The 18287-nt window shown below is 42.4% G+C and overlaps 2 protein-coding genes across 2 annotated transcripts in view; one reads left to right on the top strand and one right to left on the bottom strand.

The window, feature by feature from the left end:
* LOC309693974 (immunoglobulin lambda-1 light chain-like) overlaps nucleotides 1-18287 on the bottom strand; it is a 255987-nt gene that overhangs the window by 189384 nt on the left and 48316 nt on the right. The window lies entirely within an intron of this gene.
* LOC309693966 (immunoglobulin lambda-1 light chain-like) overlaps nucleotides 1458-18287 on the top strand; it is a 99729-nt gene continuing 82899 nt past the window's right edge. The window contains exons 1-2 of the mRNA XM_082513656.1: nucleotides 1458-1769; nucleotides 1862-2191. Of these exons, the coding sequence (XP_082369782.1) occupies nucleotides 1727-1769; nucleotides 1862-2191 (373 nt within the window). The 5' untranslated portion in view covers nucleotides 1458-1726. The remainder of the gene's footprint in view (nucleotides 1770-1861; nucleotides 2192-18287) is intronic.

Genomic DNA, 18287 nt, shown 5'->3' on the forward strand with positions numbered 1-18287 from the left:
TGAAGTGCCTAATAGAAGAGGAAGAGCAGCAATAATCAATGATAGCTGAGACATTGAGAACATGGCTGTATGCCTGCTATCATAACAGCAAGCAAAGCACACAAACAGCAAACACACAATAATGTGCTCGCAGCTTGTTGTGTGTTGTGTCATTTTTGACATTTCATGAAGTCACAAAAATGTGTGCGACTCATTAAAGGAGTGTGTACGTGTCAGTCAGTGCTCTGTATTCATGTGTTCACCTCATTAAAGTCACTCAGACACTTTTCTCCTCCAAACTTACAGCACAGCTTCATATTTCACTGACTGATTCTTTCATTACATCCATTAAGGGTCACACAGTGAAATTAGTGCAAACTTACAAATGTGTTGCAACAATTTTGGCCTCCAAACTGAACTTTGAGACAAACAGTGAAGCTGTGAGCAAAAAGAGGCTCCAGTGTGTGTCATGGTGGAGGAAACTGTTGTATTCCCACATTCAAAACATGCTGATCTTATTGGATTTGTCCCTCAAAGTCTTTTTCCTCCTTTTTCTCTTCATCCAAATGTTCTAGCAGGCTGACTGTGAGTCCCTGTTGAACCTGTACAGCAGAAAGTAACAGCAGTCAGCGGCCTCCACTTGACTTCATGACTTCAACGCCTCGCACAGTCACTTTCACTTTCTTCCTTCTGTCTTTTAGTCCTAAAATGTAGAACAACACCAGATCCAAATATTTGTGTCCTTCACTCACATCTTCAAATGATCCCTTCCATATCAGAGATGATACAAAGGCAACATTTGTCTTATTTCTCTTTCAGGAATCAAAAAGTACTTTTGTACTGTTGTGTAAATGTGTGTGTAAAGGTGGATGACTGCCTGCTGCAGATGAAATCTAACCATGGCTACAAATAAATGAAGCTGACGTGAAACACAGCCCTGTTTTTATTACTGTTTATAGATATTAGAATTGATGATCATCATTTTAATGATTCTTAAAAAGGCTTTAATGAATCCTTCAGTCTGAAACCAACTTGGAACAAAACACATTAGAAGATGTGGGAAAGAACCACAGTGTGCACATATTTAAACACACAACAGAACCACAGTGTGCACATATTTAAACACACAACAGAACCACAGTGTGCACATATTTAAACACACAACAGAACCACAGTGTGCACATATTTAAACACACAACAGAACCACAGTGTGCACATATTTAAACACACAACAGAACCACATGTGTTTGTTTCAAATAAGATTTTTACTCTAAATGTTGTTAAATATGATTTTGTTTTTTTAACTACTTTGTGTGCAATTTATGAACTTTTAAAATATTTAACCATATTATCGTTTTTTTTAGATTTTTCTATTTATTTATAGTTTAGTTATATTTAGTTTGTATATTTAGTGTTTTCATCACAGCTGTTCAACAACAGATAACAGTGTGTGTTACTAAATTCACAGCAACATGAATGTTTCTGAGTGTTTGTGCATCATGTGACCCAGATTTTTGGATCTGCTGTCAGATTGAAATGAAGACGATGAAACCACAGCAGCTTCAGCTGAGCTGTCAATCAGCAGCAGCAGTCTTATCTGTGGGCCGCAGGGGCTGATGGGAGCTTTGAGGACCTGTTAGAAACCACGTGGCCCTCGTCTGATCTCACAGCTCGTCCTTGTTTGGCCTCAGCTGCATCAGAGCGCCACTTCTCCCCAGGTTCACCAGAGGAAACACCACTGCACAAAATGCTTTTCCTCCCAGCTGCTGCTCTGTGCTGTCTGTGTTCAGGTGAGTGTTTCCAGCCAATCAGGAGCCAACAAAGTCAACCTGTAACAAACACTGTCACACTAACCTTCATCTATCTGTCTGTGTCTCTACAGCACTGGTTACCATGGCAGCAGGACAGCTGATTCAGGACGATTTAACATTGACCAGGAGAGTTGGACAAAGTGTCTCCTTCAGCTGTGGAGGGATTAATAAGTGTTATTATGACTGGATATACTGGTACCAGAAGAAAGAAAATGAAACTTTCAAAGTGATACTTGATATTGATAAAACAAATGGTGACATAGATAAAAGATACGGTCATCCTCAGAAAGATGATTTTTCAGCTGAGAATAAACAGAACAGCTGTGAGTTGAAGATAGAGAAAGTTAAACGCGATCATTCAGCCACCTACTACTGCTCCTGTTGGGTGTCTGGTCCCCACAGTGAGAAATGATCCCTGCAGCCTGAACAAAAACCAACAGATGAACAGATGTCAAACAGTGTCTGTGACAGGAAGAGAGCAGTAAACCACAGCCCAGCTTCACATGTTTCACCTCCATCTCAGAGTCACAAACATACTGAGCTCCATGTTGGTTTACTGCTCTAATAATTAAGATTATTTTATTTTGACAGTTATGTTAGCATGCTCATATGAGCATTGTTTGCTAACTTTGTGAAATAAGCCCTGAAAACAAAACACAGCTTTTTGTGTCAGGGTTGTTATTTAGTGTTCAAGTCCAAGTTGGTTTTTAATCATTCTCGCCTCCTTTAAATGTTTACACGTCAACTTTAGAATTTGCTTTTGGAAAAAGGGTCCTAAGAGCCTTCAGCATGTTTTAACATCTATGCTGTATTTCTTTGAATAGTGGCTCTTTGATTTGTTTTACCTAACGTCTGATTCATGCTGTTGACATTTGGGAAGAGTAGAACTTATTCCAAATAAATCTGTGGCAGCACTCTGAGCCTTGATAAGCTTCCAGACGATCATGACTGTGTATGAGTCTTGTAAAACATTTGTCCTAATGTTGTTCCTGCATCCAAATGAGAAGGTGAAGATTTGAGGTTCGAACCTTTCAAAACTTGAATAAAGCAGAATAAAAGTCATCACAGCTTCTAATCAGGACATTTAGATGATGCGAGCATTAGTTACATTAGGTGTGTTTTTAAATGTTTCAAGTAAAACAGAGCAGAGTTGAATAATTCACCCACTACTTACCTTTTTTATTTCTTTTATGTTTTTGTATGGAGGGTAGGACAGTCTCTAAACACTGTTTCACATTTCAGAATAACCTACATGAACATTAAACATAAAAGAAAATCAAATACAGACGTCAGTTAAAACAAAATGATCTTTCGATTGTTAATGGAAGCTAGCTTGACTCTGCTTGAAACTGAGCCATTAGAATCTACAGTCTGTCAATTTTGTGTCTGCGTCCTGTTAACAAAGGCTGAAGATGGCAAGCTGAGAGGCTGTGAGCTTTTCTGGCTGTTTGTACATTGTGAATAAACCTCAACAGCCTTTCCTACCTCAGCAAAGGCGTCACTGTTGTTATCAATTAAATGTCTTCAGATTTCCTCCGTCTTAATCCTGGTAAAGCTGAGGTCCTTGTTTTCAGCCATGACAGCTTCTCTAAGGAGGTCCGTCATTACATCAGCATCAATCAGTTCAGTTAAAACAGCTCTCTTTTAAACAACTGCTGAAAAGTCATTTTTTATGTTAGCGTTTCCTTAAAATGTCACCTGTTATTTTTGGCTAGAGCTCACATTTAACCTGTGTATGGAAATATGCTTGCAGGAGTTGAATATATGCTATGCTTGACTGCATGTCTCTTTAAGTTTGCTTAACGTGTATTTGTGTATGATGTTTGGTTTTATCCAAACTGTGAAACAGTGGGTCTCTTAAAAGGTTCCTGAAAGCACCGACTCTGCACTTTTTATTGATATTCATTTTATTAATTCTAGTAATCCAAAGCAATGAGTCACAGCAGTCCGGGGTCTGGAAGAGGAAGGCTGAGAGAGAGTGGATGGACATTTGGTATTTTTAAATTCTTTTATGTTTGCTGTGTTTTTAGCATTTTATGCCATTTGTTTGTATTTTGTTTATTCCATATATGACGTATCACCCACCAGCAAACATACACTGCTCAGCCTTCTTCAAACACCTGAAAAAGCAGGTGTTTGAGGCTTGTACAACATACAGTAAATGTAACAAATCCAGAGGACGGTCTGTTTATTCAGCCTCACCTCTGGTGCTGGTGCCCACCTCCCAATTTAAATGCATGGAGACACTGAGAGTTCCCAGGAGGGTCCGTGCTGACACCAGCTGCTATCTGGCAGAGGGTACCATGCCCTTCCCATGTTTCAAATGCACTTTAGACCAGCACGCAGCAACACCAAATATGAGCAAGAGAAGTGAGGTATGGGGTCTTCACACCCCCGTTCTCTGTTCGTTATCTGGGCCACGGGCCGAGAGCAAGAGCTGGCCGTCTGGTCGTGGTCTGAGCTGGTGGCCTTCCCTGTTGCTGCAGGACTGGGGGTGGTCTGCTTGTCTCCACCCCAGAGTAAAGGGAATCATCTCCTGGGTCTGAGGTTGACAGCCCCTCTGGGAGTGATGGTTCCTGGTCCTGGGAGTATGTTTGGTGAGTGTGAGTACAGTGTTCATTTCTGTGTGTATGTTGGGCGAGTGCTGAGTATTTGTGTATGTGTGCATGAGGGTGGGAATGCATGTTTGTGTCTGTGTTTATGTGTCAGGTCGACTCCACCTCTCAGAACATCTCAGCCTGGTGGTTGCTTGGCAGGGCCTGGCCCTCCTGGCTCGGTCTGACCCCTTCTAGGATGTGGAGGGCCGTCGGGTCTCTGCACCCGGGGCTCGGTCTGCTAGTCAGATGCTGGCGACGCCTCCTTGGGCTCTCGTGCTCAGTAAACTGTCCCACGTTGTTTTTTTCTTTGTATTTGTAACCAGACCTTAACAAAAAAAATAAAAAAATTCTAAGTTGTGTAAATATTTTTTACACACAAACAAATTCTCATCTATAGAAGCAAATACATAAAACGTTCAGATATTTAGGTTAACAAGGTTACAAAACTCAGCTCACAACTACACATTTAAGATAAGTGCAAAATATTTATGTTGTGGCCATTTTTGTTGAATGTTTATAAAACGCAATTTTTTTGTTTTTTCTTTAAAGTTGTAAGAATATGCTGACCTAGTTTTGTTATGTAAATTCGTAATTAATTTTATTTTTGGAAAGGTTTTTGGAAAGTGATTGGTTTATCAGCTTATGGACCCTCCCATTAATCAAGGGATTAAGCGCACCCTGGAGGGGTGTGGTAAAGTTGTTTTTTGTTTGCCAAATGTCAGATGGGACGACGGGAGGGTTTAAAAATGACTTTTTGACCACTTTTGAAGTTGTGAAAGCAAATTAAGTTAACTTTCATTTAATTTTAAGTTGTAAGAAGTTATTTGGTTATTGTTTATAATTTTTAAACAATGAAGTCAGAGGTGCGTTCTAAAACAAACCTCCCGCTGCCACCCACGGCCTTTTCTTTGATGTTTTTGGTTTTGGAACTTAAAAGGCCGTGACAATTTATGATCACAATTTGAGGGGGTCATCTGATTGTTTGGGGTTTTCTCTGTAGTATTGTGGGATCTGGTTTGGTACTAAATGAAAGTGAATTGAATTACTGACACCTAAAAACAGACATCAACTAATACATACCAAATCGAAAATGATCTCTCCTTCCTTTTCTTTTCTACATTTTTGATTGGATATTGTCAGATAACCATGTCACACGGAGCTCAGGACTTTTAATTCAACTCTGAATTTATATATTCTATGAATATATTTATTATTTCAATCAAGTCAGTTTAAGTCAAGTACAGATTACAAAGTGCTGTGTGTTTCAAACTGGTGGAGTCAGAGAGAACCTCAGAGTTTTAATGTGGAACAGAAAACTCAGTTTCCTTCATGTCAGGATCAACAAAGTCAGAGTTGTTGGCTAAATCTGCTTCCTGGAATAGGGCCCGGGGCGCTATACTATGAAACCTGTTCAGCACACCCAGGATGTCTTTCAGTTATCTGGATTCATGACCCCCACACTGTCGATCAGGATAAACAGCCATACAATCACCTTCGATAACCAATCAATCACCAATCAATCATAAATTGCAAGGCAGGAAATACACATGAATGAATCACAATCTTCATCATCCAATCAAATCTCTTTAACTGGGAGTTATTCAGGATGTGCTGTTTCCTGAAGTTTTCTGAATAATTGAATAATCAGGTCAGTAATTTCATGACACCAATCAGTGATTCTGATTTAAAACACACTTTAACTGAAATACAGCAAAAGTAAAGTGTCTCCTGATTTTTTGTTTGTTCTCTAAATATTGTAGTATTGGGTAGTTTTAATCTTCTGCTGCTAGTTACCAGTCAAGGAACTGATGTACTTTATTATTATAGCTTGTTAAAGATTTCTCTTCCTGCTCTGGTTTGAGCTTCAGTGTTTATTCAGGTAACTTCGCTTTGACAGCAACTCAAAGCGATGTTACCTGTCTGTGTCCAGTAACAGCCTGTATTCAGTTTAATGTTGTTATGGGGGCGATCGTGGCTCAAGAGTTGGGAGTTCTCCTTGTAATCGGAAGGTTGCAGGTTCGAGCCCCGGTCGTTGTGTCCAAGGGCAAGACACTTCACCCGCTGCCTACTGGTGGTGGTCAGAGGGCCCGGTGGCGCCAGTGTCCGGCAGCCTCGCCTCTGTCAGTGCGCCCCAGGGCAGCTGTGGCTACAATGTAGCTGCCATCACAAGTGTGTGTGACTGGGTGGATGACTGGATGTGGAAAGCGCTTTGGGGTCTTTAGGGACTAGTAAAGCACTATACAAATACAGGCCATTTACCATAAACTGATATGGATCAGTTTATGGTATAGCTTTTGGTTGTTGGCATAAAGACTTAGAGAGGAGGACAGAAAGGGAGAGAACAGGATGAAGAGAGCAAAGAGACCAAAAACAAAAAAGCAAGAGAGGACATGTGGTCAAATTCACCAAAAATGATAAAGCTGTAACTTCTGTTTACCGACATTCATTCATGATGAGTTCACATAACTAAAGAGTGTTTTGTACTGTTATCAGTTGTGGATCCCCAACCTGCTCCTATAATAATTACTATAAGATTATATTTTTGTGTAATTCAGCTGAGATGTGCAAATATGAAAAGGGCTGATGACATTTGCAAACAGCATATTCCATTAATCATAATTACAAGGCACTGCAAGCATGACATTATGAGTCCCCCTAAAGTTTGAACCTAGAGTCTCATCTGAGCAAACATAAGACATAAGTTTTTTCATTGATTTCATGGAGGAATTGCATGCTTTCCAGTAGCACTATTAAAATTTGCCAGTGAAGATTATGGACACAGCATATTGATATGAATGATATCATTTTATAGGATTCACTCCAAACATGTCTGAACAGGATGGATGCCACTACATGGAAATCTATTCCCCACTCATGAATCCACACTAATGTTTTTCAAACATTAAGCCTAATTTAGGTCTTTTTTTTTTGCTGCTGCTGGTTCAGTGAATTTTTGTCAGCGTCACAAAACCCGCAGTGTCTGTGAGATATCGCTGTTTGTCTCTGTGCATGCCGTGAGGTGAACATATGATTGTGTGCTTTGTGTTCACATTGTTTGTGTAATTTATTTACCTTTTAATTTGATGGTCTTCATTTCTTATTTTAGCAGTTTAGTGGTTACAAAAATGGTTTCTATGAGTTTTAAGCTTGGATTCAGGTGTTTCTGTGGATAACACACATTTTATGGCTTGACTTCAGTTTTCTGCGTCACCTTCTGGTCGAGTGACTGCCGCTGCTCACCGGTTATTATTTTTACTTTTATTATAATTTTTCAGTTGCTGACGACTATTTGAATCGAGTATCTAAGGCGCAACTCTGTTTTGACTTGTTTTCGCAATATTTGCGGGCTTCTATTGCGTGCACTGCAGCTGTCAGCTGGTTGTTTGGTCCCTCTGTTTGTGTTCAGTGCTCGCCCCTGACTAAGATGTGGATCCACAGGGTGTTGGTGTGGCTCGTGCTCACCTGGGTTGTTTTATCCATCATTCATCACCCAACGACAGCTCTTCTCCAGTACTCTGCTAAGGATCTTTTGTGGCTCCGTTTTTGCCTGGCTGTCTCTCCACCTGTGGCTCTATACTTCTACCCGGACATCGCCTTCAAGCCCCGCCGCAGGTATATCCACCGAGGGTTTCGGCAGAATTTCAACATCAGTGACACTAACTCAATATTTTCCATCTGGTCAAAAACTCGACGTCCTCCCCGCAAGACTGACCGGGCTGTCGACCACAATGTGCTGGCCCACCTGGCTAGATCAACTAAGCCTACTGTCAGGCATGGTAACTCCAGCATCAATTTCGGTCTATTAAACATCCGCTCACTCGTACATGATCTCCTCTGTGATCGTAAGTTGGACTTTCTTTGCTTGACTGAAACATGGCAACAGCCCAATGACTTTGTTTCTCAATGACTCCACTCCATCTGAGTTTGTTTACACCTGTTAACCTCGCATCTCCGGGAGGGGCGGAGGTCTCGCGATAATTCACCGGAAGCACTTGAAAGTTCTCCCTGTATCTGCCCCTCCCTCCCATTCATTTGAATACATCCCACTACAGCTCCCAGTATCATTAGAAGACATAGCATACATTTTCACTGCTATGCAGATGACACCCAGCTCTATCTGTCCATGAAGCCAGATAACACACACCAATTAGTTAAACTACAGGAATGTCTTAAAGACATAAAGACCTGGATGGCCAAACTGAGGTTATTGTACTCGGCCCTGAAAAGCTTAGAAATATGGTATCTAACCAGATTCTTACTCTGGATGGCATTACCTTGGCCTCCAGTAAGGCTGTGAGGAACCTTGGAGTCATTTTTGACCAGGACATGTCCTTCAACGCACATAATAAACAAATATGTAAGACTGCTTTCTTCCATTTGTGCAACATCTCTAAAGTTAGAAATATCCTGTCTCAGAGTGACGCTGAAAAACTAGTTCATGCATTTATTACTTCCAGGCTGGACGACTGTAATTCATTATTATCAGGATGTCCTAAAAACTCCCTGAAAAGCCTTCAGCTGATCCAAAATGCTGCAGCAAGAGTCCTGACAGGGACTAGAAAGAGAGAGCAGATTTCTCCTGTTTTGGCTTCCCTTCATTGGCTTCCTGTTAAACAGTGCTTTAAGTGGCCCAAAAGAGGTACCGGTACTCTATTTTTTTTCCGCGTCCCCTGAGGTAACAACAACTATATTGAATGGGTTTTATATACAACAGTCAACAGACAACCTTATACAAAATAATAAATCATTTTATTAGTTTGTGGATTTGCTTGAGCTAGAAAGAACTACTGAACATAAATAAAATGTGCAAAAAGGTATTGAAATTTTTTTTAACAAAATGTACATAAAATAAATTATAAACTAATTTGTATTTTGCTCTCTCTCTTGAGTCCCTGCTGGTATCAGCAGCAGCACTTGTAAAGTGTACCTGCAGAGCTTGGTAGTTCTCCCATACTGCTTTCACAGTGAAAGCAGTATGGGAGAACTACCATGGTTCATAATGGTTATTATGGTAACATAATGGTTATTATGGTAACATAATGGTTATTATGGTAACATAATGGTTATTATGTTTGGGTTGCTTCAAGTGAGAGAACAGTTCTCTCACTTGAAGCAACCCAAACATAATAACCATAGAACAGTAGAACATAATCTTGAGTCTTGAAGATGGTTCATTTCTTTACCCCTGAAAAATATACAAAAGCAGATTCAGCAAAATACCATCACAGTACACCAAATGAAAAATGAGAAATACTGTACAAATCATTTTACCTAGAAAAGGCTCCAGCACGTTTTGGGCTCCACTTTCCTTTCACTTTGGGCTTCGCAGTTTGTGGATGCTGCACTTCTCCTCCCTAGTGCCAGCCATGTCTGCACATATGTTTGTGCGTTAAACTGATCCAAGGGTGGTCCGTTGCATTTCAGGAAAATCATATTTGAAAGCCTTTTGATGTCGAGAGAGTTTCTTTTATCTGTCAAAGTATCATTCATTGAGCTGAAAGCTCGCTCGCATTCACTTGTTGATACTGCAATGGTGTGGACAGCTGTAAGAAGCGGCTTCAGGGCTGCTGGTGTCTTGGAAGCTTTAAGGTCTTTATACTCCCTAAATCCTAGGACACTTTCCCTCTCCCCAACTCTGAATCTCTGACATAAACGTCTGACCGCTGCATCCCCATATTGAATATCTAGAGATGCAGGCCAGGAGTCAGACTGGAGGACCTTGATGTCTGAGAGGAGGTGACTATCTGTCTTTTCAGATGAGGTTTTACTGACATGCGAGGAAGTTGTTGGAGTCATCCTGCACTTAACATTTTCAGCCAGGCTACGGAAAGATTGGCCATGGTTGATTTTTATAACCCTCTGATTTTCATGCAGGCATACATTTCTGAAGATTTTCTCCTTTTCAGCTTCAATGGCAGTTTGTGTGTAGGGACCAGGTGTGGATACCATTGACTCAAGCACCCGGATTTGTCGGTCCAGCTGCCTGTCGGCTTGATCCAAAGTCATGTCCCGTCTCTGGAGCATTCTTGAGAGGTCACTGAGTTCTGTGAGAGCGTCATACATGATGCCAAGATTGACCACAAAAGAAACAGTAGTGAGAACATCATTGAGTCCTTTGTATTTTGCTCTCTCTCTTGAGTCCCTGCTGGTATCATCAGCAGCACTTGTAAAGTGTACCTGCAGAGCTTGGTAGTTCTCCCATACTGCTTTCACTGTTCTCTCACTTGAAGCAACCCAACGCACTGATAAAACACGGCCTATCACAAGGAGACGTTCTCCAACATTGTGAGCACTCTCGGTTAACTCCCTTTGGTTTTTTGGTGATGCATGGTAGAGGGAGTAAAGCTGATCTAAGAATATTTTAAAGTGGTTGATTCCTCCTACCTCCTTCAAAACATCACAAACTGCCAGTTCCAGTCTGTGATTGGAACAATGCCAGACAAACAGGTAAGGGAATTTGGAACAAAGCTGCGCAGCAACTCCTGCTTTCCTCCCAAGCATCACTGAGGCTCCATCACAAGCAAATGCCAACAAATGTTCCTGTAGGTAGTGAGGGTCAAAGCCATTATTATGAAGACATCCTAACAGTGCTTCAGTGATGTCCTTTGCTGTGGGCCCCTGCAGCTCAATCAGTTCAAAAAATATTGTGTCTGGATTTTCACTGGAAATAGCTGACCGCAGGCACACGACAAGCACAGACTTTCCACTTATTGTAGTGGATTCATCAATGAGCACACACAATTTTCTTTCATTCATCACTATGTCATTGACCACCTTCTTTTTCATTTCAGCTGCAATGTGATCCAGTATATTTGCACATGAGTTATTAGAGTGCAAAACTCTGCCCATCTTGACACCATTTAAGACTTGCAACTGGACATCTATTGGCATGTCTGTAAAGGGACGCCCATGCTTGCCAATCTTATAAGCTGTTCTAAACACATTGCAAGTTGAAGCGTAGTCAGCCTTTCTCATATCTTCAGTGTGTTTTTGCATTGTATTTTGTGTTGCCTTCTCTTTTATTTCAACTGCTTTCTTGTGATAAATTGAGTCTCTGTGCTCTTTTATTTTCTTTCGTAGTGAGTTTTGTTGTGCAGCCTTGTCCCTTCCAAAAGACGAGATTAAGCACCCACTCCACTCCTGCGACACTCTCTGCCCTTGCTGCATGTCCACGCGAGCACAAACTTGACTACACACACTACAACCCAACTTTTGATTTCTGCTGATCAGCCACTTGTAATTTCAGGAGAAATACCGGACTTGTGCTTGGGACCAACATTCTGGCCACTCATGCTCGCTAACGCGGCTGTTGTCATCGGTAGAAATAGTGTCATTCTCGTCCTCGTCGTCGCCAAAAGTGCCGTCGTCCGCGGCTGCGGCACTAGTGCAGCTTTCATTAGCTTGCGTCTGACCTGCAGCGATATCATTCTGGCTTGGTGGGGTGTCAGCCAGCGAGTCCTCTGATTCTGACCTTGTTCTTTTACTACTCAGAGTCTGAAGCCAGGAGAGCATATTAAGTGTTCATTGTTTTTGTATTTTAACCGAGCAGCTGTTTGTGCTTTTTACACACCCTCTCCGGACCACGTTGAGTTGTTGACATGACAACGGCAAAAGCGACGCATGCGCTTTTCACTTGTAAAACACATTGGTGTATGGGTAATGTAGTCTCTGCTCTCGGTGGGACGAATTAGGAAGCGTGCTTGTGAAGGGCGCTCTGAAAAGCGGCAGCGCAGCCAAATGATTATAACAGATGTGCAAATGAGAGTACCGGTACGCTAAAAGCATGTTCTGCTGGAGGTTTCTTCCTGTTAAAAGGGAGTTTTTCCTTCCCACTGTCGCCAAAGTGCTTGCTCATAGGGGGTCATATGATTTTTGGGCTTTTCTCTGTATCTACTGTACAATATAAAGCTCCTTGAGGCGACTTTTGTTGTGATTTGGCGCTATATAAATAAAATTGAATTGAATTGAATTGAATCTACCCCCACCATCATATGTACTGTTTTTTCAGCCAGCTAAGCCAAATAAGGAGTTTTTAAATGAATTTTCTGCTCTGCTCACTCATTTCTCTGTACTTTCTCCAAATCTAATAATTGTTGGTGACTTTAATATTCATATGGACAATGATAAAATCCCTCTTTCCAGAGATTTTACCTCCTGCCTGGAAGGTTTTGGGCTTCTACAGTACATAAAATCCCCTACCCATTCTAAAGGTCATATCCTGGATTTGGTCTGTAGTTCTGGCATTACCCCCACCCATTGTAAAGCCACATTGTTTCCCCAGTCTGATCAAGTGTTTATTTCTTTTAATGCAAACATAACCGCTTCCAATACCTGTATCTCTCGTAATATCACTTTTAGGAAAATTGGTAATATTAACCTGTTTTAAGCTGTTTTTTCATCTGCCGTCCACGACCTTCCATCTATTCACAGCTCCTCAACCGCTCATGAACTCGTTTGCCATTATAATGTCAACCTTCATAACCTTCTTAACATATTTGCTCCCCTTAAACATCGAACTGTCTCATTTTCCCGTTCAGCTCCATGGTTTACCTCCGACCTGCGTCATCTTAAAGCTAAAGGACGCCAACTCGAACGTCTATTCAAGAAAACCGGACTTACTGTACATAAAGAAGTGTACGACGATCATGTTTTGTTCTATAAGGACTGCATTGCCTCAGCCAAATCTGCTTACTACTCTGGTTTAATTAGTTCTAATGAAGGTAACTCCAGGTCTCTCTTTTCATTGTTCAGTAAAATTACAAAACCTCCAGACTCATTCCCCTCCCACATGTATTCTGTTGATTTTTGCAACTCTCTTATCTCTTTTTTCACTTGTAAAATTTCAGATATCCACCGTCAACTTAACTCTTTAGGAGCTCCTGACTCTGAAGTAGACTTCCTGTTTCCCCCACTGTCTTCCTGTCAGTTATTTTCAAGCTTTACTCTTCCCTCCATAACTGACGTATCTAATCTTATTAAAAAATCTACGTCATCCACCTGTCAACTTGACCCTCTCCCTACTGTGTTAGTTAAAGCCTGTCTTCCCTCGTTAGCACCAACCAGTATTATTCATTCCTCCCTGAACACTGGAATTGTTCCTGAAGCACTGAAAAAGGCTTCTGTTATTCCCACTCTCAAAGAGCCTGGTGCAGACCCCAATAACTTTGATAATCTTCGCCCAAGATCAAATCTCCCCTTTATTTCAAAAATTCTTGAAAAAGTTGTCGCCGCCCAGCTTCATTTACATCTCAATGACCATAATCTCTATGAACAATTTCAATCTGGTTTCCGCCCCAATCATAGCACAGAAACTGCTTTGTTAAGGATTACCAATGACCTTCTGATGGCAGCTGATTCTGGTCTCCTATCCATCCTCATCCTTCTTGATCTTAGTGCGGCATTTGGTACCATTTCTCACAATATTCTCCTGAACCGGTTAGCTTCCATTGGCATTAGTCATACCCCGCTTACCTGGTTTACCTCCTATCTCTCAGACCGCACTCAGTTTATCCAATTTAAATCCCTTTCCTTAACTCTCTATCCTGTTTCTGCTGGTGTGCCCCAGGGTTCAGTATTAGGGCCTCTTTTATTCATTATTTATATGCTCCCTCTTGGTCATATATTCCAAAAATATAATATAAATTTTCACTGTTATGCCAATGACACCTAGCTCTACCTTTCTTCTAAACCCAATTCATCCCTCCCACCTACCTCCCTCTCAAACTGTCTTATTGAGATTAGAATAGAATAGAATAGAATTCAACTTTATTGTCATTGCACATGCACAGGTACAGGGCAACGAAATGCAGTTTGCATCCATCCAGAAGTGCTTTAGTGATATAGATATATTACAATATATATTAGCAATAATATAGATATGTGAGTATATTACAGAAATGGGTCTATTATGGTATGTTATAATGTACACGGTATGAAGTATGTTGTGAATATTCTATAACTATAAGTATGTACAGGCTGTAGTGAGTACAAGCTATGTACAGGATATGAACAGGATATAAATATGAAAAACTATACAGAATATGAAATAAATAACTTTACAGAATCTGAGATATACAGCTATACAGAAATGGGAACTAGGCAAGTTGTAAACAGTTGTAGGATTAAAGATTATCGAATGTACAGAATGATTATTTACACAGAGCTATACAGTAGTGCAGTTAAGATAAGTGAGGGTGTAGATAGTTTCTACAGAGGCTATATAAAGTGCTAGTGGTTGTGAGTGGTGGTTCAGTCCATGTTATTATTGTGTGTTTGAGGGTACAGTTGTCCATTGTGGGTGTGTGTATGTTCAGTCCATGAGTTTAACGTGGGTCAGATGTCAGGAGGCAGAGTTCAGGAGTCTGACAGCTGTGGGGAAGAAGCTGTTCCGGTACCTGGTGGTCTTAGTCCGGAGGCTCCTGTGGCGCCTCCCAGAGGGCAGGAGGGTGAAGAGTCCATGTGATGGGTGACTGGGGTCTTTGATGATTTTCCCAGCCCTTTTCAGACACCGCTTCCTGTAGATGTCTTTTATGGCAGGAAGTGGTGCTCCGGCGATGCGCTGGGCAGTTTTCACGACCCTCTGCAACGCCTTCCGGTCTGAGGCAGAGCAGTTCCCGTACCAGACTGTTATACAGTTGGTCAGGATGCTCTCAATGGTGCAGCGATAGAAGTTCACCAGGATGTCTGAGGACAGGTGGTTCTTCCTCAGAGTCCTCAAGAAGAAGAGGCGCTGGTGAGCCTTCTTGACCAGCTTGGAGCAGTTGGTCGTCCAGGTGAGATCCCCGGAGATGTGGACTCCCAGGAACTTGAAGCTGCTCACACGCTCCACAGCCGTCCCCTTAATGTGGATGGGTGGATGTGGGTCAGCATTCCTCCTGTAGTCCACGATGAGCTCCTTGGTCTTCTCGGTGTTAAGCAGCAGGTTGTTTGTGTCGAACCACTCAGCCAGACGATCCACCTCCTCCCTGTAGGCGGCCTCATCGTTGTCACTGATGAGGCCAATCACCGTGGTGTCATCTGCAAACTTAATGATGGTGTTGGAACCATCAGCAGGTCTGCAGTCGTGGGTGAAGAGGGAGTAGAGGAAAGGGCTCATCACACAGCCTTGTGGTACACCGGTGTTCATTGTGATTGTAGATGAGCAGCGGTTATCCAGCCGGACATGTTGGGGGCGGTTGGTCAGGAAGTCCAGTAACCATTTGCAGATGAGGGAACTGATGCCCAGGTCTGTCAGTTCCCTGATGAGTTGTGAGGGGTGGATTGTATTGAATGCTGAACTGAAGTCTATAAACAGCATTCTGGCGTAGGTGTTGTTGTCCAGGTGTGAGAGGACAGCGTGCAGTGCGATGGAGACTGCATCCTCTGTGCTCCTGTTCCGGCGGTATGCGAATTGGTGGGGGTCCAGGGTGGGGGGGAGACAGGATTTGAAGTGTGCTAGGACCAGCTGCTCTAAGCACTTAGTGATGATGGGGGTGAGTGCTACTGGGCGGTAATCATTGAGGCAAGATGGGTTGGAGTTTTTGGGTATCGGGACGATGGAGGTGGATTTGAAGCAGGCCGGTACCACAGCGTGGGCCAAGGACAGATTGAATATGTCTGTGAGCACTCCTGCAAGCTCCCCAGAACACGCTCTGAGAACACGCCCGGGGATGCCATCAGGGCCTGCAGCCTTGTGGACATTGATCCTGCTCAGCACCGCTCCTACATCGGTGGGGGAGAGAGTCATAGGTTGGTGGTCTGGCGTCACGTCTGCTTTGGTTGTGGTTGTGGGGTTCCCTCGCTCAAAACGAGCATAAAAGTTGTTGAGCTCGTTGAGGAAGGAGACATCAGAGGATGCGGGGGAGGGTTTGGTGGTCCTGTAGTCTGTGATGGTCTGGAGTCCTTGCCACATGCGTCGGGGGTTGGAGTTGGAGAAGTGTTCTTCTACCTTCTTTTTGTAATGGTGTTTGGCTTTTTTGATGCCCTTCTTTAGATTAGCCCTGGCTGTACTGTAGGCGTGTGCATCTCCTGACCTAAAGGCAGTGTTGCGGGCCTTCAAGAGGAGACGAACATCCCGGTTCATCCAAGGCTTCTGGTTGGGGTACATGGTGATCCGTTTCTGGGTGGTGACACTGTCTGTGGTTTTGGAGATGTAATCCAGTACAGATGAGGCGTACTGGTCCAGGTCTGTGTGGGTGAACATATTCCAGTCTGTGTTTTTAAATCTGTCCTGGAGCACTGCGTCTGTCCCCTCTGGCCACACTTTAATTGTCCTCACAGCAGGTTTCACACGTTGGATGAGTGGTGAATACCGAGGTGTGAGGAACAGGGAGAGATGGTCCGATTGTCCAATGTGGGGGAGGGGTGTGGCTTTGTAGGCTCCAGCCAGGTTGGAATACACATGGTCTAAAGTCTTGTCTCCTCTGGTGTGGCAGGAGACATGTTGGTGGAATCTGGGGAGGACTGGCTTTAAGTTGGTGTGGTTGAAGTCGCCAGCAACAATAAAAGCAGCCTCGGGGTGTTTATTCTGGTGTTTGTTAATGGCTGCAGAAAGTTCTTTCATGGCCAACCTAGCATTAGCGTCGGGGGGTATATACACGGCAGTGAGTATGATCGAAGTGAATTCTCTGGGGAGATAATAAGGTCTGCATTTGACCATTAAAAACTCCGCATTAGGCGAGCAGTGACTCTCAGTAGTAGTGGAGTTCATGCACCAAGCATTGTTAATATAAATGCACAAACCTCCACCTCTGGTCTTGCCGGAGTCATCTGCTAGCCTGTCGGCTCGGTGTGTGTGGCGTCCTGCTAACTCGATAGCATTGTCCGGGCAGCTGTTGTTCAACCATGTTTCGGTGAAAAACATGACATTTGAGTCCATAATCCGTCTGTTGTTAGTGATGTTGTTAGATCCTGGTTCTCCTCCAATTTTCTCAAACTCAACTGTAATAAAACTGAAGTTTTACTTGTTGGTTCACCATCTGTCTTAACCAAATCCCACAGTTTTTCCATTAACACTTCCCTCCCCTCAGGTTAAGAGTTTGGGTGTCATACTTGATAATACTCTTTCATTCCAGTCTCACATTAATTACATAACCCGGTCTGCATACTTTCACTTACGTAATATTAACTGACTCCGCCCCTTCCTTACTCCCCATGCTGCTGCCATCCTTGTCCAAGGTTTTATTACGTCCCGTATTGATTACTGCAATTCCCTCTTATTTGGTCTCCCTAAAAGGTCCCTTCATAAACTCCAACTCCTTCAAATTTCTGCAGCTCGGGTCATAACTCGTACTCCGTTAAGAGCTCATATTACCCCAGTTCTTCAGCAGCTTCACTGGTTGCCCGTAGAAGCCAGGATAAACTTTAAAACCTTACTTCTTGCATACAAGTGTATCCATAAATCTGCTCCTTCATATTTGTGTGACCTGCTCCATATCACCACTGTTTCCCGCCCTCTCAGATCCTCATCTGCTATTCATCTTACTGTTCCGTCCGCACGTCTCATCACTATGGGGAACAGAGCTTTCAGTCGCTCTGCTCCTCAGCTCTGGAACTCTCTTCCTCCTGCACTAAGAAATATTGACTCCCTTTCCATATTTAAGTCACAGCTCAAAACACATCTGTTTAAACTGGCTTATTCTCTTTAATGCTGATTTTATCTGTTGTCAAGCTGTTTTGCAATTTTACCTTATTTTATGTATTTTACTGTTCCTTTTGTTAATTTTGTTCTTTGTAAGGTGACCTTGGGTTTTTGAAAGGCACCCCAAATAAAATGCATTATTACTATTATTATTTATATTTACATAACAGACCTGGCATCACGTCCTTGAAACCGAAAATTCCCCTTTTCTGCTCCTGTACATAAAATTAAAAAAATCAATGCTAGCACTTCCACCTGATTTTAAACTTAGTCATGAAACAT

The sequence above is a fragment of the Aulonocara stuartgranti genome (assembly GCF_965226115.1).
Source record: "Aulonocara stuartgranti genome assembly, chromosome: 18".
Classification (NCBI taxonomy): Eukaryota; Metazoa; Chordata; class Actinopteri; order Cichliformes; family Cichlidae; genus Aulonocara; species Aulonocara stuartgranti.